Source organism: Falco punctatus, assembly GCF_963210335.1.
Source record: "Falco punctatus genome assembly, chromosome: 2".
Classification (NCBI taxonomy): Eukaryota; Metazoa; Chordata; class Aves; order Falconiformes; family Falconidae; genus Falco; species Falco punctatus.
This window is the reverse complement of record NC_137581.1, coordinates 83,817,082-83,836,395: the sequence shown is the minus strand read 5'-3', so window position 1 is coordinate 83,836,395 and position 19,314 is coordinate 83,817,082. Positions and strand designations below refer to the sequence as shown.

Genomic DNA, 19,314 nt, shown 5'->3' with positions numbered 1-19,314 from the left:
TATGCTGATTTGCAATAATGATAAAGGAAAATAAAGATGTAGATAGAGTCAAAATCATAGGCTTTTTCAAGATTGGGGGTGGCTTGTTCTTCTGTCATAAAATAACAGGCTTTCAGTCCTGACATGTTCTTCCTCTGAAGTCTCTGAGGGGACCCAAATGGTTGTCAGTACCCAATAGTCTGCATGTGGAAACACGGGGCAGTATTTGCTGGTGAGTGGTGTTTCAGTACCAATGGACCGGGAAGATCACTTGATCTAGTATTGTAATAACTCACAGAAAAAAATCTGTCTTTTTCCTCAGCCATCTGGGTTTACCATGTAGGGAGACATTTTTTTCTAGATTTTCTCAGAAGATAAGCTATTCTGCCCCAGACAAGGGGCATGCATGAATCCTTTTGAGAATGCCTGCTAGGTTGAAGAGCCTGAGCGATGTGCAACAGCAAGCTGATACACTATTAAATGTAGGGAAAGTAACAAAACCTACCCCAAATCTCTATGCTCCAAGTCAGTGGTCAAATAGATAAATCTTACTAACCTTTCAAGAGTCCCAAGCTAAAACTGTCCTTATCACTCCTGTATACTCCCTGAGGTCGTCTATTAAACTATAGGTTGCTGCACATGATATCTAAGAAGAAATGCTTAACTGTGGAACATGAATATCCCACATTTTACCGGTGGGAAAAAATGTAACTCTAATCACACCGAGAAATTATTAACCAGGCTTCCATAAATGTATCCTTAGCTTCTAAAACCTGTATTGGTGAATAAGCAACTTGGCTTTACAGGTCGTGATGGGCTGATTGCTGTAGGTTGGCAAGAGGCAGCCACAGTGGCAAGGGGTACTGCTATTAGCCTCTCCTGACTGTGTCCCCTCATCTCGGAGAGATGTGCTCTCCTGGTGACGACACACGGCCACCATTCCTTCCATGCTGGCAAACTTGGCTGCCTACTGTGTGTACACTGGACCGTCTCAGAGATGACGTGTCCATCTCTGAAAGACCTTTCATATATTTCCTACTAGAACTGTGCCTCCACTGTGCTTTCCAGCTCAAACACAGGCCAGTGAGTAGTTTCACATAATGATAGGTTGTGGTATCGTTTCAAGTGGCACAAGCTGGCTGTATTGCAAATGCAATCAAAAGGCCAGAACATTTACTATGCAGATTGCTGGAGTAAATCTTGGCCAAAAGGAGGCAGAAAGCTGCTACAGAAAGGTCAAGTTATGATTAATATCCTGTGAATGCAGCTCCGCACAGTCTTTCCCCTGAATAATTTATCTTGCAATTTCACCTAAAAGCTAGTGTCCCAATAAGATGTTGCCTGTGCCCACCACCTGTTCTTCACAAAGCTTGAAAGAGTAGCTCTAGGATGGATAGAAAGTCTGGAATCCCACATTCAGGTTCTTGAACTCTTTTGCTTCTAGCGTCACGGGAATTACACATCTAGCTGGAAAGAGAGAGAGAGGTATCAGGTATGGTAACAAAGGTAGTCTGAAGTGAAGATAAATGGTTAAGGATTTGTTTATGTTTGAGTAGGAGCTGCTTCTTGAGGGCTTCTGTGTCCTCCTGCTGTTTGTGCAGCACCCGCTAGTATCACTTTATGGAATTGCCTTGTCAGGTCATGGCCAGAAGGGAAGATAAGAAAGCTTTGATCCTTTTCTTATAGTCAGCATAAAGTATCATAGTGTAGTGTTTGATAGGTAGCCTTTAAGTCTGGAAAATTCAGATTGCTAACAAAGACTGCTCGAGGCCTTGGGTCTCAGAAGGTATTTCTGCAATGGAAATCTGTATCTTCTGTCATGTCCTATAAAGCTATTTTTAGCAGTTACATCTGCTTCCTTCTAGTTTGGAGCACTTCCCACACTGATCCATTGTGCTTTGAACGTCACTCCTCCAGCTCTGTGCCTGGCTGCTGCCTGCTAGCCACTTTTGAAGACCACTGCCAAATCTTTGCTGTTGCTTTTTGTGCAAACTAGACTGAAGCCAGACAGCCTGTTCAGCACTGGCAACTTCAGCTGCATGCCCTTTTCCCAGGAGACATGCACCTGAGGCACTGCACGGGCTGTTCCGAGAAGGCAGAGAGTTTTAAAACAACCAAGAAAACCATCCCAGATGTTCTCTTCCTTTGATGAGCAGAAGGAACCTGTCACTTTGCCTGTCGTACAGTGTATGAAAAAGGATGCCGATCCTGTGTGTGCTCCTGTCAAGCAGTCTATATAGGTTTTTGCTGAAGCTTCTCATTGGATTCATTGGGGTCCTAGTAAGATCAGGTGGCAGCACACAGTTCTTCTCTCGCTGATCTAAGTTCTGGTCCTCAGTCATAGATGATATGCATGGCTGCTCCCCACAGACCGTGTGCTATTACTTTGAGCCGTCTTGGATAGACATCTCTGTTACAAATCTCAACTTGGGAAGCAGAAGGAAGCCTCCACATATTCCATACCTCCTCTGCCCTGCTGAAAGTGATCCTCAGGACTCTGGTAGCTGATGCGCAACCCAGTCTTCAGACGGCAGCGCAACCTGTGAAAGTGAGAGTACATTTTCTAACTGGATTTTGGTGAGGCTTCCTCCTGCCTGCTGCGAGAATTTTGGAAACTGATATGCTTACAGACAGAGACTTTCCAGTCATGCTCATTTTGAGGTAGGCACACAGGGGCAACATGCTGATGTATTTCATGGTAAGGTTTAAACCACCTTTATTTGCTGTTTGTAGAGAAAAACATTGTAGCATTTTATTTAATGAAAAACAAAACAAGGCAACACTCCAAGCTCATCTCACTTTCTGATTAAGCTGTTTATATCCTCTGGTAGGTTTCTGGACAGGTGGCTTTGTGAATAGCTCATTTTACACTGTAAATGAGAAGCAGGATAATTTTGCTCACGTTTTGTATGCCTGCACTTGAGGTAGTTATGCTGCATCCCCTTCACGGTCAGTGGAAAGAAATGGATGTCACTAGACAAAGATTCCTCTGTCCTTTTCTAAAATCTTCTCGTGAATATGAGGTGAGTCATGCCCTAGAAATGCCTGTTTCTCTCCATCGCTTATAGAGTGGGGCTGGATGACTGGGTCAGAATAAGTAAGAGAGCTGATAGAATAGAATCATAGGATGGTTTGAGTTGGCAGGGACCTTGAAAAATCACCTCTGTCCCCCTGCCTTGGGCAGATGTCTCTCCTAAAGTTTTTTTACGCCTCTGTAGAGATGTCATATACTGTATGGTACCATACCTTTGGTGTGCACGAAAACAGACTTATTTCTTTTCATTAAAATCTGAATCCAGTTCCTTTGCTAAATCAAATAGAAAGCTATTATCATGCGTAGCGGAGGATGAGCGCTATTACACCATACTGTTTTTGCAGAAAGACAAACAAGCACTTAGCATCTAACGGGCTGAAATAATGGAGAACTGGATTTCTCACCTTCTACGCACACACACACATGACATACACACATTTCCTCATTCAAAGCACTCACATGCAAGGTACGGGTTTCCTTCTCCCCAGACCCAGAGGGCATATCACTGGCTTGGTGGATGCTTTTCCAAATGGCTGCTCTTCTAAATGCTAGTTCCCTTTTCTCTGCCTGCAGCCTGGCTGCAGTTTCTCAGCAGTCTTCCTGCAGCCCCCTTGCAAAGTGCAGATATATTTTAATTTTTCTTCAGTCATGAAGAAAGCAAAGTCAATGACAGAATTTTACCTAGTGAACTAAACCTCAGATTGATAGTCATGAGCTTTTCTGCAGAATGAAATATTTGATAAATTCAAAGCATCTTCTTTGGAGTACTCTTAATTCAGCACAGTAGTGAAAACATTTGAACTTGAAGACTTACAAACAATTTTTTATTGAAATTTTTGAAGAATCCTCACCCATTTCTGTAGAACATACCTGCTTCTGTTTTCTATAAGAAATTTGTGTTGGGGGGAGGAAAAACAACCAAGCAAACCTACTGATGTGTCAGTGAATCATTTGCTGCAGCTAAAAGAAACAGATACTTTTTTTGTGAGAACATCTGATTAAATAATGAAAATAATCCTCTTGGTTTATCACACTTTTTCTGTTTTAAGTAGGGTGAAGCTTCCTGTGATAGTGCTGCAGTACAGAGCACTGCCTCAGGGATCTCTCACACAGTCAGTCACACATGACGGCTGCTGTCCAGAGCAGCCTCCAGTCCCGGTGAACAGGGGACAGGGTGTTTAAGGAGGATGGAGACAGGCCATAACCAGATCACAGAGCACCAGCTGCTGACCAGTAACAGAGATGATAATGGCTTCAGGTGTCCTGTGTGTGTTAGTTCATTCCTGTCCCACGCATCCTGGTGTCAAATGCAATCATGTCAAAACATTGCATGTACTAAGTTAAGTTCTCCTAAACTCACTGTGTTGGTAGTTGTAAGAAATGCTAGCCGTTAGAAAGAAGGATTGGGACACTTGCTGGCGTTGTACTTGCTTTCTATTTTTAAGAGAACTCAATATCAAGAAGTGATTTCTTGCTCCAAAATGCCAAGCCTGTGTTAATGTGGGGAATATACCACAAAGTATAGAGACACAGGGCTCTTAACTTAAAAAGTATTAAGTATAACTTAAAAAGTATTAACGTAAAGTTCAGTACTGAATGAATACTGCCTTCATACACGCTGTGACTAAGCAGTAAGACTGAGATGACTCAAGCCCTAAGTCATATTTTCGTGGATGATTTAACATTGTACAGATTTTTTTTGCTTAACAATAGCAAAAATATTTTTTTCTTCCTTCGTTCGTTGGTTCAGATCTGTTTGGCTTGTTTAATTTTGCAAGCTGACGCATTGAATTTTATTTCCATTCTTACCCTGGGAGGGTATAATCTTTTCTGATTAAATGCTCAGCCAGGAAATTGAACCACGTTTACTCAATGATGAGTAAAACAAAAGGAAAAAGTTGCCACCCTGTTGTGTCATTCTTCCCCCTCCTTGCCTCCTGTTTGTAAGTATGTTAGCTAAAGCAGTGTAATATAGAGAAGATTATTAAATATTTGTTTATTCCAAAGCATCACCTAAGAGTTAAATTCTCTCATTTCATTGTTTTGTAGGATCTCTGGGGAGGCTGTGCTTGTGTTCACAGCTGTCTGGTGTACTCTACCTTTGGTCTGTTCTGCACTTGCGTCCCTGCCTGCATGGATGCTGCCTTTCTCCCAGCATAGTGCACTTGAAAAATAACACGAGGTTGTCGGGGTAGCAGCCAAGCAGTATACTCAGCAGGGAGTTACAGTGGGCAGTGGTGTTCTCTGTTGCATGTGGTATGTAACCTGACCATTTGGGCAGCTGTGTGAGCCTAAAATTCTGTAGCAAGGAAACAGAAAATGTCATTTTTATTTTTCTAAAAATGCTTTTTCATGTTACTTGAAGATTTTTGTAAGGGTTGAAAAACAAACAGGTCTCCGCCTGTAGTAGGAGCATGGTGTAACGAATGCTTAGACTGGCTATGCTGAGCTTAGTCTTAGCTGTCTTATTTGTATTATCAGGCATGTTAATTTATTGCTTTTTTACCCAGTAAGGTGGAATACTTCATAGACTCCATAAGCTTTAACATTATTGGTTTTGTCCTCAAACACATGATTTTTGAAATGTTATTACACTAGCGCTAGAAACTAGATACAGCTTGCAGGCATTGACTGTGGCTGGAGAGAGATCTGCAGTCCTGCAGGTATATGACAGTTTTGCCAAGACATTACCAGAAAGCTGGAATTGTGCCTGACCTAAAAAATAAACTGCTTCTGAATCCATTGTTTCTGTTTGATTAATGAATCTCAGTTTTTCTGATTATTATGAAGTCAAACACGCTTATACTATGTGTCTTAGGTAGACTTACAGAATTAGAGTTTCAGCTTTTCTCTTGGCTTTTGTTAATTCCAGTGCACTGATACACATTTGTGTGATGGTATTCTGTGCTTTTAATGTCTCTTCAGACAATGAGGCTGCCACTCATACGTGGCCCTTGCTTTAATGCAATATAAGAATTGCCAGTTCATAAATTTTCCTGTTCCTCTATCTAAAGATCTTTGAAATTTGTTCTTAACCAAATAATCTGCTTACTATTTGCACTGTAATACTGACTAGAGCTCTCACTCAGTTTAACCCGTGTGCCATTAACTGAGATCACATTCAACAAATCTGGTTTGATTTTCTCTTCTTGCCACTTGATTTCAGTGTCTTGAGTTGCTCTTCCTTACCTTGCAAATTTATTGGGTTTGTGCAACAAGTATTTCCAGGTGCTTCAGTACCTCCTGGCCCTTAGTTTGCATACCTGGGCGTGTGTACTCTGCAAACACATCATTGAGAAGTGAAGCTGGTTTTTCTTGCTCCTGTATACCGTATTCTGCAAGCAGTATGCTTAAGTTAAAACAGAAAGAGACACAAGCTGGCCATTACATCTCAACATGGCAAGCTTTACAATTGGTACAGGTTCTTGGTATGATAAGAAACTTTTTATGTCTTTCTGCCATTTTATTAGGCTTAATGTTGGCAGTCTTTCCCTTCCTTCCCCCGTATTAAGCTTGCATACAGCTGTGCATCTCAGAAAAGATAAAAGATAACTGTGAACATGGACCATGTTTTGGTGGTTGCCTAATGATATCGTCTTACTTTTGAATTTTATTTCAGTCTGCCATGTGAATCAACTCGGCATACACGAGACTTGTGTGTTTTAAGCAGCACATATGTGAAATGTGCTTCTTTTCATTTGAGTGCCAAAGCTGGGTGCGTTGGGCCAAAATCACCAGTCTGTGATACACAGCGTGAGCACTCAGCTGGGAGGTGGGAACTGTGGCCTCCTGAAGCATGTGTAAGAGGCAGCAGTGCCATCAGTCCTGCTCCTGCTGAGTTTCCAACTTGGCCGTTGTCCCTTATGCAGCTTGAGTTTGGGCAGTGGTTGGTGCCTTTTCAGATGATAGATCCCAGCTTCTTATGTGATAAAAGTCAATTACAGTGCACCATGCCATGTTGCATTTGGCTACTGTTGGTGCCTGTCCCGGAAACTCCCATGCTAGTAAAGATGTGTAGTGCAGGCTACATATCTCTGCTGGCAAAGAATTTCCCACCAGCAGTAGGTGAAGGCTCTGTCACTCAAGCGATGTGAAGTGGTGCCGTGGTTCCCATGCCACTGCAGTCAGCGCACGTGGAAAATGCTGCCTCTGTTGCTGAGTCACTAAATTGTTCCACATACTGGCTTCTGGCTAAGTAAACATAATGGCTCAGCGGTGGGAGCAATTTCTTGCATCAAGGAATTTGATAATAGCACCATTGAAGAAAAGAGGATAATTCCTCTCCCTTCATCTCGCTTCCTTTTGGCTCTGCCCCTTGAGAGCAGGATGCTTCTCCTGCTTGCTGAGGACATGGGGGAGAAATGAGGGGAAAACATTCTGTAGTGCAGATGAGGGTGTTGGTTTGCTGGGTTTGGCAGGATACATGCGGCAGTGACAGCAATGCTCGCTGCACCTGTGGTAACTACAAGTGTCTCTGATGGCAGTGGATTCATTGTGTGTCCTGTAGCTCTTACCTAATATCCCTCACAACGATTCCATTTGGAGGGTGCTGTATTTCTAATTCTTACAAGCAGCTAGCTATGCTAGCAGTTAGCAAAAATAAATGGTATGTTCTTCCTCACATGTTCTTCCTCTTCCTTAATGCTTTTTCTCTTTTTCTCTCCCCTCCCACCCCCTCACCCCCCACCCCCCCACCCCACCTTAAACAAGCCTTAAGTAATACTTTTGTCTTAGGAGGGTGAGCAAATACTCTCTGGATAGGTGTGCTACCTATATACAGTGGATGCAGGTATACTGCAGCATAAACTGCACCTTACTATTCACTTGTGTCTAATTTTGCTGTCATGTGCTAGTAAGAGTCTGTTATTTCTAATGCATCTTCTCTGAACAATAGCTTCAGAGAGGAAGACTACATTCAAGAAATCCCTTTTTACAGGGATAAAAGAAGTGGGGAAAGCACATGGATAGTCCCAGTGAGCAGTTTTACTCCTTTCCATGAGGCAAGAGAAAGCAACCACATACTTGAGAGGCTCACTGTCTTGCACTTGAGTCACTTCACTCATTCCTCCTCCATTACTACTTCCTTTGCAAGTATAACATTAGATCATTGTTTTACTCTGACTTAAGAAATTAGTGCTCTATCTACATACTGAATGTAGATTAGAACTAAGCTCATTCTTTTAGAGGGCTTTGCATTTTTCCTGTGTGTTCTAATTTGCATTTTAGTGCTCTTCAATTGCTCTGTTGAGTGAAATCTTCACTCAGTTTAGGATGAAAACAACTACATTTCCTAACCAGCCACAGGGCTGCTTAATAAAACATCAAAAGTCTCTTAAAAGGAACATTGTTGCTTTCTAAAAGCTAGCTGGCTGGTTTTGTTTTTAAACCCTAGGTGGGTTCATAATTCAACTTTTGTCAGCTAATTCATTCTTGACTATTTACAGAGAGAGACAAAAGTAGTGCAGGAAAGGAGAAGAGCAAATTTTCCTGTTAAATCTTAATGTGAAATACAAATCTGGTCTCTAATCATGTGTTCTCTAAAGCAGTCTTTAGTGGTAGCTTATTAAAAACAGTATCTCATTACTTATTGCTCTCCTTTTCTATAGAGCAAGGATTCCTGCTGGGTTAACAACTATGTGTATAGCGGAGATGCCCACCACTTGCCCTGCATATATGGGTGCTAAACCAGATGGTTTCCTGCTGTGAGGCAGGTGATGCTTTGGTACGTCTTGTACCAGCACATGGCAGAATGAAGGCAGTGTTACCAGCTTCAGCACAAAATTTGTCTAATCAGACAGGAGTGAAGTAGGATGCAGGGACAAGGGGTTTTTGACTAGACCTGAGTCACATAGGGTAAAGATGCCTGCACTATTTTCGGTCCTGAAAGACAGCCTTGCAAGAGTAATATTATCTAAGAAGTGGGAAAACTCGGCTTATGCAAAAGTTAACTGCTGCTAGTGCTTCAGCTGGCTTGGGGCAGAGTAGTGCCTCAGCAGAGGTCACGAGTGTAATGTGTTTGGAAGGGATCTTGTCTGAACAAATATGAGCTTCTCTTGAGATAGTGGCTGAAGCTTCAGCAGCTAGGCCGTGGCCGGCTAGGAAATCTATTTGCTTTTGAGTAGCAATTTCATAGTGCAGAAGAAAATGTGGGAGGTGAGTCTGAATCTTAATGTCAATTAGCTGGTTAGTACACTTATGTTAGATAGCCTGTGGATGGAAAACTGTCTATCTCAGCATCAGATACGTTACTGCAGTTACGTGCTCAGTGTTGTGCTGGGAATTGTGCTCCCCCAGCAAGGCAATGAGGGAAATCTGAGGATGCTGGGGTTTGTTATTGGTGGGTTTTATGCCTTGCTAATGCTGAGTATGAGATCATTAAGCAGGCTGCTGTCCCGGCTCTTTAGGCAAATATTTTTGCGAATTCACAAGATATTTTAACCTACCTAGAGCTGGTTGAACACATAAGCAGGTAAAATGGCATTTTATGACAGTTGCTAAATCCCACTGTTACTTGACAAAGGCAGTTAAAACCCGCAAGATTTTTGTCATAAATAAGACTAAAGGATCTATTCCCAGGTCTGTTCCGTAAAAATTAGAATTGTGATTAGAATAAAACTTCAGTTGATTATAGTCTTTCTCTAAGAATAGATTTTACTACAAACATCTTTCTGTTAATGTGGGTAACATGAATGTAATTTGGGTCTATCTGTCTATTTGGTAATCATAATATTCTGCATTATTCTCTATACTGCAAACTCTAACATAGTTTCTGTTGTCTTTACAAACAAGACTGTAATAATTTCTATTCAAAATTCACATAGTTCACCTAAAAGGTTGACCGTCAGCATGACATACCAGAATTTTGTGGACTGGACCACTGTCCAGTGAATCTGCTCTGGTGTTTCTAAGCCAGTTTCATCTGGCAAGGAAGCCAGTGGTAACTCAGAGATCAGCTGCAATGTCAGGTTGTGCCTGTGGGCAGTGAGAATAATTCTTCCATTCTCCCCTTTGTTAACCTCTCGCATGCTTCCTCCACTCTTCATGCCTTCAAACCTCTTTCCACCATCTCTGGTGCTGACCCCTATATCTAACTTCCACATCTATTGCTGAGCATAGCCAGGGGCCAGTGTTGATTTGTGGCTCAGAAAGATCTCTGTTTGTGTGGGATTTAGATCCCACCTGCTTTCTGTCTGCAAGTGTTGCCTCTGCTTCCAGTGGTGTGTGCTCTGTGGTTTAGGATTTTCTCACTGGTGAAAGCTATAAGAAACTTAATGGAATCATCTTTCAGCTCATCTATATCTGGCATAGGAATGTGTAACACTCTTAAATTTTAAGTCCATCTATTTGTCAGTTTGTGAACTTATCGCCCTTACCAGTGCTTAGTTCTGCTCTGGAGTCTACATGTTTGACCCTATGCTCAAGATGGCTGCTCCAGGTGGCAAATGAAATAACTGGATTCCCAGTTATGGCATGTCACCTTAGTAATTTTGGATTTCATACGTGTCTCCCTGTATTGATAGAAAAATCTTCCAGGACAAGCAAGGATAGGCGATATGCTTAGCCAAAGAGAATTTTTGTGGCTTTCAGATATTGTGATAGGACTACTAACCTCTTCAGAGTTAAAAGAAACAAGCTCAGAAAATGTGGCCAGATGTCAAGTTAATTATTTGAACTGTTTTTTTCTCTGCCCTGGATTCCCAATACCAGAATACATCTTACAGAGTGTTCTTGTCAGCCTCCATGTCGTACCACTGCACTGTTTTTCTGCAAGAGCCCTAGTTACCTGTATCACATCGTCAAGACAGTAATGGTGCTGTCAGCGACCACTTTTAACACTTCTGTTGTTTTACATTTCTTGTATTGCTCATTCTTTCTCCATAACCTTAGTTTTCCATTTTTCAATAACACTTGGCACTCTTTCTCAGTTAAAAAAAAAAAAAAAAAAAAAAAAAAAGCCTGTCAGAATAATGCTGTGTGTCACCTACGTTACCCCTGTGAGGAAAACTTGTGAACAGAAGTTTGGAGCACCTTGACCAGCCAAGTAACTCAGCTTATCCTCCAACGGCTGAACTTGGCTCTGTGGGATTTATGCCAATGGCCATGCTCCACAGCCTACCGATGTTAGGATCTGTATGGGCTGAAAGTACCGTTTTCACCAGACATTTTGCTAGGCGGTTCAAGAAAGAAGCTAGCCTGGGTAGAACAAAGTATAATTCACATGTTGGACTTCATCCTTTCACTTACAAGTAACTTGGCCTTATGGTAGTCATAGAAACAACATTTTCAAGAATTTAAGAATAAACATAATGGTCCAGTGTTTGGGTTTCTTTGTATGAAATAAACACAGAGAACTAAACTATTTTTTCTCCATGTGTGTTTTTATTATTTGACTTTTATATATGTAAGATAGCAACCTAGCCAGAAGTAGTAGTCTGTGGGTTTTTTCCTGACTTTCAGTAATAGTAAGTTCATAATTGGCAATCCTGACTTGTATTTCTGCCTTGCATTGATTTGTTGTGTGCTTTCAGTTCATGTGTGACCTTTGTCCCATTTTCTTACTTGATGAATGTGACACTGATCGTTGGATCTGTATTACAGAAACAGTAAGATTTATATTACTGCTTTATCAGGAATAAAATAGGTAAAAATATTTATATGACAGCTATATATACTTCATGATTTTTTTATTAATTTGATTCAATTAATTAATTAAATATTAACTGGAACAGGTTACAAAATATCAGAAATCCCCTTGCTCATGTAAAACTAACATGAGGAAAAAATCTCCTTTGAACTTGAATTGTGATATTTGTATCCTTTACTAATAAATAGTCAGATAACAGAGGCAATGGGGTGTTTCAGAACTCATATTCTGAAGTAGTTGGTGAAAAGCAACACAAGAATTTCACTTGATGTCATTGGCAACAGTAGTTGCTGCTTCAGTGGATGTTAGGAAGCGAAACAAAAGGATATCTTGTCTTATATCCATAGTTGTGTTAGACTGTGAATGCTACTCCTTCAATTCTCTGTGCTAGTTATCTTTGTCAAAACCTTTCCAAACTGTTGAAAGCTAGGGAAGCAAGGGCTGCTTTAAAAAAAATAAAAAAAAATATTGAATTTCTTAAAAGCTGCTTTAGAAGAACAAAAACCAGCCATGCATAATGTAAAATAAATATGAATTAAAGCATATATGCACACATATGTATTTGCACTTACATATGATGATGTGGGTGCATTTTTTGTGTATAAATGGGTTAATGTTTGTATACTGTGTATTATATGTGTATGCTTCAACACACAATGTGCATCTGTTCACACATCTTAATTTCTTTAAGGGAAAGTGTCTTGGAGGTCATGCCTTGTTTTGATATGAAATTCTATGTTTACTTATGAGATTGTGAGGGCTGGATGTTCCAACCAGTTAATTAGAAATTTTAGATGTTTTCCAAGTAGCTTCCTGGTGACCCTTTCCAAATAAGGTCAAGTTCAGAGCTGCAATATGGACGAGGGTGTCTCTTCTGGTTTTGTTTGACAGTGGGTTTCTGTTCAGAAATGACCAAAAAAAAGAAGAAGAAAAAAAAGAAAAAAAAAGTTAAATTTGTCTTACTTCTGGGTAGCTCCATTGTAATAAGTCACTGTAAGTTCTAGCTGTATTTACCGGAAGGGAATGGGCATTTCTAGAACATGTCGTCCTAAATTGTCTGCAGTAAGTGGATAAATAACTCCTTGAAAGTTCCTATTTCTCTGTGTTGACAGTGAAGAGAGTATAATGGATGACTTGCAGAGGTGCAGATGTGTAATTGTTTTGAAGTGTCTTACCTGTAGTACTGTCCTCTGAAGCCCTTCCACTTGTTAATTTTTACTTTTCCCTTAAAGCAATCTCAGGCAAATGAGTAGAATCATTTCTCCCCCTCACCAGCATGCTTAGTACTGTTAGGATGGAAGTATTTCAGGGTGAATATAGTCATTTAAATGTATTGCAGTAGGAAGATAATTGCAGAGCCCTTGTGGAAGTATAAGAATCAAGCATGAGTGAGTAAATAAACAACAACATAGAAAACGTGACATATAAGTAGCCTGTGAGATAACCTGGCAGTCTGCAAGCCGTTCTTTGGTGGCTTTCAAACGGTTATTAGATTAAGCCTTTCTCAAGTCAGACCGTGATAGTAATGCCAAAATCACCTACACTTGTTTGTTTTGACTTTCAGATAGTTTGAAAAAAATATGCCCGGCTATCTTCTGGCTCCAAACTGCAATTATGCCAGAAAGTTTATTCTGCAGATGCTTGTGAATGGAGCCTGAAGACCAGCAATGTGCCAGTGAGCGTCGGCCACGACACAAGAGCATTCGCTAGCCAGGAAAATGACGAGCTTTCTTGAGGAAGAAACAAAGAAGAAACCTTAATTTCTTGCATAGTTGGAAGGCAAAGCAATACAATCTTGACTCTTGGTTAACTTAAACATTTTTCAAAAATACCTCTGGACTGTGTGGATCTTTGATGCAAACGTGCCTTTGGACGTGTGCAAATAAATCATTGGAAGAATCAATTGGGCAAAGGAGTCATTGAAAGAGTGGCTGCTGAAGAATCATGACAAAGCACTTGGAGATCATCAATTTGTCATTTTTGCTGGAACATGAAAGGGAAACAATATTGGGAGTATTGAAGAGAGATGAGTATCTGAAAAAAGTTGAAGATAAAAGGATAAGGTAACCCTTTTTATTACTGTTCTTAAAAATATGGTCCATGGTACAGATATTTTTGTGGTACCCAGTGAAGATTTTCTAGATGCCTCAGGAGAAGGATGAATGTTGGGAGGTGGCACAGTTAATTACAATCAAAGTCAAGTGTTAAAAAGGAAGCTGCTTGCTAGTGTGGCCCTCTGTAAAAAAACCCTTGTGTTTGTTGCTTCAAGGCGAAAGAGTAAGAAAAAGTGCGAAAATACACAGCAGAGGTTTTTAAATTTGAGATTTTGTAGATTTTAAATTTTGAGATGGAAGGCTTTAGTCAGGCTCTTGAACTTTCTTCCTCTGAGAGGAGGTACATGCTTTGTGTCTCCAGAGCTGCAGGAGGGGAAGTTCGGAAGGTGTCACAGGGAGAGAAAGTAGGCGCCTGCCTCTGTGCACCGGCCCGTGCAACACGGGGCAAAGGCGAGATAGTGACCTTTTTCTCTCTGTTGCAGTGTTTACAGAATAGGGAGGAGGAGGGACGCTTCATTTTTCAAATGTCTTAGATTTACTAATAAATAAATAAAACTAAATATCTCAGGTATAGATCTGAAGAGTCACTGATGGGAGAAGCAGAGACTCAAGGTGTTAATACAGAGTCCATGTGTTCTTTTCTGAGGGGAAAAAAAGGTAAAAGTCAAAGTTCAAAGAACAATGTGTGGAGGCAGGCTGAGAGTCAGCTATTTTAGATGACTCAGAGCGGGTCAGTTATCGGTTCTGCGAAGGTTCATATGCTTTTCCAGTATGTTGCTGTTGTTGCTTCCTCTCGCTTCTCCCCACTGCCCTCTTAAACTTTTATACAGTGCTGGTTCTGAGAAATGGGCTTAGCGTGGATGTATGCAGCACTTGGTGTTGACAAGGCTGCTGAGTGTCATGGATGACAAAGGGAAGATTTTGAGCCTTTGCTGGTTTCTGTTCATGTATTCCAAGGCCAGACTGCATTGCTCTTCCCATTGAGTTGCTAAAAAGCATTTTAGACACAGTGCCTTGCAGAGATGCACGCTCAGCGCTTGCTGAGGCTTTTTTGTCTAAAACTATTACTTGGAAATCCATGCAGAGTTAACCTCCTGTTTTGGAAGTCTTTCTACCTTAAGAGAACCAAGCCTAAGTGCAATGCCTCTACTGGTGTGCAGCCCATTTAACTGCAGAATATTGTGGCTCATCTAAATGGAGTGGGCTAAAACTGGTTGCTGCTTCTGTTGCAAGACTGGAAGGAAAGATGTTTCTTTATGGTGGTGTGGGCAAATTAATCATTTCATCTCCTTGATGATTTGTCAGATGAAGAAGAAAACAGATGGAGCACTGTTTGTTCCAGGCATTGTGCTCTGTTTTGTAATAGGTTAAACATTTCAAAGTCAGTATTTCAGTTTTCTAAGGTGGTGGCCTTGGAAACATGTGACATGTCAGTAGTCATCGATCAAATGCATGGGTATGAAGTGCAATGGTGTATCAGACCACTAGTGTCCCAACCCCTCAGAAAGCTTTCTTTTCTACTACTGTCATTTCCCAGCCTCAAGTGGAAAGCTGAAACTCCTGAGGTTTTGTGGGTTTGGTTTCTTTTTGTTCGTTTAGGGGTTTTGTTGTTTTGTTGTTGGTTGTTTTTTTGTTTGTTTGTTTGTTGTTTTTTTTTTATATATGATGCCTTACACCCTCTAATCTTCTGCTTTTTTTTGGCACTACTGGAAGTCACTCTGCCAAATGTACTGTTTGAGAACCCAAGACACCTGTGAGGATGCAGTTCAGTAAAGTGGCAGGCAGTATTGCCTAATCTGTGTTTTGGTACAAATGGAAAGAGCACCCTAAGAAAAGGCTGAAAATGAAGTTAATCTAATACCAATTAGGGTAACGAATGATGCAATGTGATGCTTATGCATACTTCTAGCACCTATATATGAACCAATTGTTTTTTAATTCAGAGTATATTTGGAGAATTGCCACTAGACCATACTGTGCTTGATAATGGTGGAATGTAGTCTATAAAAGACTGCTGAGATGTACAAACTATAAAGAATTGGGTGGGTAACTGCTCCCTAGGAGACTTCATAATTTTTTGTTTCTGAATACAGCCTGGCAAGGATATCTTTAATTATGTCTTATAAGTATACTTCAGAGGAACATTTGTTGTCTTTGGAATTCCATTTGGTACAATCTGTTATATATTATATCGAAGTACTTTGCAGAAGAACAAGTCCCTTTGTATTTATTTTCAAGTCATTTTTCATGCTGGCAAGATGCTTACTTCTACATTGTACTGAAAAAATTTTATTAGTCTGTTCCACTCTTTCTGAATCTACCTTGATATTTCTTTTCTGTTCCTTGTTCATCTTCAAAAGCCATCATAACTTGAAAGGATCTTTCTGTTAAACATGAAAGCAACAGTAAGTGTAGGAGGATGTCCTAATAATGAAATTGTTGAGAGTTATTTCCACTAAAACGGCTCATGCTTGTGTTCTGGAGTGCAGTTGGCTATTCTTGTATTTTTACTTGACGTACAAATATTTCACCTACATGTGAGAGGAACATGTAAGGCAGCAAGTGCTCTTTCTGTGGTCTAGTTTTAATAATACAAATAAGGAACCTGCTTAATAAGTATTAGGGTATATGTTCTTAACTTTAAGTGTGCATCTTGTGTGACTGGAAATTTGCTTTGAATATTAATTTAAAGCTGTTAGTAGATTATTTGTGCAAATAACTTACAGTGTTCTAAACATTGCTCTATGATGTTTTTTATGTTGGCCAAATGACCATCATGATTACTTTCAAATGTTAAGTTTATTTAGATGAAATAATTAAATTACATAGAGCTAGAATAGCTAAAATAGTGAACTTGACCATATTGAAGGTGAAAACGTAGGGGTTTTTTTAACATGTGAGTTGCTGGGAGAAGCTTACATCCAGGTAATGTCAGTCAAGGCATTCTAAACTGAATGGTTTGGGTTGAAACGTGTCTTCTTCCTTACTTCCCCATCCTTCTACTATTTCACTATTACAAAATAGTTTTATTCTTTTAGGACCCTTTTTAGGCAAACCTGTATCACATTTAATATGCAGTGTCACAAGTTATTAATCATTCCTAAATTGAACGCATGTATTTGCCAGAAGAGGGGTGTACCACATACGAGGTGTGTTTCATCTAACTGTTGTTTATTTGTTTCAGTTCCATCAGCAGCCCCACTGCATCCTTCCTAGCTGTGGCGTTACACAGGGAGCTGGGTCTGATGGTCATAGCATTTTGCATTTGAAGCTAGCTCTTCATCTCAACCTCATGCTATCACAGAGCAAACACACAATACTGCCGATGTATATTGCTCTCTTGCCTTGACTATTTTCCTAGACACCATTTAAAACACAAAGGTTCTTCTCATTCTTTACCAGGCAAAGCTGTAAACACCGTGGTTTTAGAAGAGGAGATACCAGCATAATAATTGTTGAACTGAGAAAGAGAAGGAAAGCGCCTGTTTCTTCCAAGGATAAGGCTTTTAGTGAATTATTACTTGAATCATTCCCTCAGCGTTTAGGTTGCCAGAGGTTGTATAAGAACTGCACCAGCCCCAGATGTGTTTTGACAAGGAAAGCTGGCATTCCTGTCCTTTCAGTTAACTAAAATGGTATCTCCTTACAGGTCTGAAGAGATCCATAGAAGCAATTTAGGGTATTAACTTCATTACAGTATAGGATAAACTGTTAGCATGGATACCACCATGTGGTAGCTACGGGCAAGTACTTTAGAAAAAAAAAATTGAGTAACGGGAATGTGAATTGACTTATCTGCTGAGTATACATTTGGACTTGTTTATAAGCACAAAATGATTGCAAGACAGCATATAGTATGGTATATGATCTGTGTTTTTATGAGGCTGCCTATAAATATTTGAAGGAAAGAGCTTTTATGTTAAAACATATTGCTTATCCATACGTGTATGGGAAGTTGGGAAGCTGCATGTCTGGCAGCTATCTCATTTGCCAAGTGGATTTAACACTTTGTTATTCCTTCAACCAGAGACTTTTCCATCAAAAGTGGTTACTTTGCCAGTACTCTAAGGGTAGAGATGCCTATTTTGCTCTACAGCGTTCTTCAAAAATGAAGATCCTCTATTGATGAAAGAATTTCTGATGGTGACTAATTCTCATACCCTGGGTACAATTTGATCTATCAAAGACTAGTGAGAAGCTAATAAGCAATATGCATTTTATTTTTTTCTAAATCTTAGTAACAGATTTAGATGAGACGATAAGGGAGTTTCTCAGAAAAAGTTCTGTCTGTGAAAGTTTGTCATTGTTGCAATATTCCAATATAACTTCAGTTCCATTGCCTCCGATCCTTCTGTTCGCTGGGCTCTGTTCTGCCATTCATTATGTCAGTTCTCTTTTCCTTTGCAAATTCATTCTTTGCCTTTGCCTGTTTCCTTTTGTTGTCACGATATAGCTCCCTATTCAAATAGTCTTAAGACAGTTTTCATTGTACAGATCTGTTACATAAGCAAAATGTGAATATCTGTGCTTATAAAATAAGAACCTGAAAAATACTTCAGCTACTCAAATGGCTAAATTTTACAATGCAAGGAGAGCTCGATGGAAATTTGTAATAGCCCATCCCTTTGTGAACTGTCAATATTTACTGTTACTTTCCACATACTGTGTCAGACAGTGGAGGGAATCCGGCTAAGTTTGGAGGAGGTATTGGGAATCAGTCTGGAAAGGAGTTTCCATTCTCCTTCAGCTTCCAGAAGTATGTTGATACCAGTTCCTGCACAGAAAAATTCTCTAGTATCTAAATTAGCAGCTGCACATCTTCAGAAGGAGGATGTGTCACTTATCTGTGTAGGAAACGGAACTTTGTTAACAGCACGTGCAAGACTGGAGCAATTTCATATATTTAAGCTTTTTACTGGCTGAAGTCTTTAATTATAGTTGGTTCAAGACAAGTTTTTGATTTTTTTTAGTGTAATTTTTATGGCTCTGAACTCTGAAAATTTAGAATGTGAAAATGAAATTAAGAATACCTGATGCTGCTCTACATTTTAAGATGAAAAAGGTTTTTGAAATGGGAAGAAAGAAGGTGTAGGAGAAATTTGAAAATCAAACCGAGGAATCATGTGTGCCATTGCATTTCACAGTGGTTTTTCAAACAAGAGAGAGGAGATGAGGTAGAAAAAATTTTCAGAATAAAAAGCTTTCCAAAATCCTAGTGAAATGAAAAAAGAATAAGAAAATCAGTTTGGTATTTAAAAAAAAAAAAAAGTTACCTGACTGAAAATGGATCGTGCTTACAATTAGAGGCATTCTGTGTCTCTAGTGCCTCAAAAGATAACATTTGTTCAGGTGAATGGCTTGGGCAGCGAGTGTCTTGCCTCTTGCAGCATTATAACTATTCTACTTTTCTGTATTGGGGGGAATAAATGTTTTCTAGGGTAAAACATGCTATTAAGAAAAAAATGGATCTGTTAAGATTTGTCATTGCTTCTTTCTGTTTGCCGGATTATCAGGGTTTGGGAATGGTCCATCTCTGGAGGCTGCATTTGTGAGGGAATGAGCGCCTTTGCCTGCCTCATAACTTTCAGTGTCAGTAGGGAAGA

At 40.0% G+C, this 19,314-nt stretch overlaps 1 protein-coding gene across 3 annotated transcripts in view; it reads left to right on the top strand.

Moving 5' to 3' along the window:
* The window catches only part of SYTL5 (synaptotagmin like 5), a 114,682-nt gene that overhangs the window by 32,403 nt on the left and 62,965 nt on the right, over positions 1 to 19,314 (top strand). For 2 of the 3 annotated variants that reach the window (XM_080374352.1, XM_080374350.1), the window contains exon 2: positions 13,226 to 13,720. In XM_080374352.1, coding sequence (XP_080230478.1) covers positions 13,602 to 13,720 — 119 coding nt within the window. In that variant the 5' untranslated portion in view covers positions 13,226 to 13,601. Of the gene's footprint in view, positions 1 to 7,723; positions 13,721 to 19,314 lie in introns of those variants that run through there. The other variant, XM_080374351.1, reaches the window with a different exon arrangement.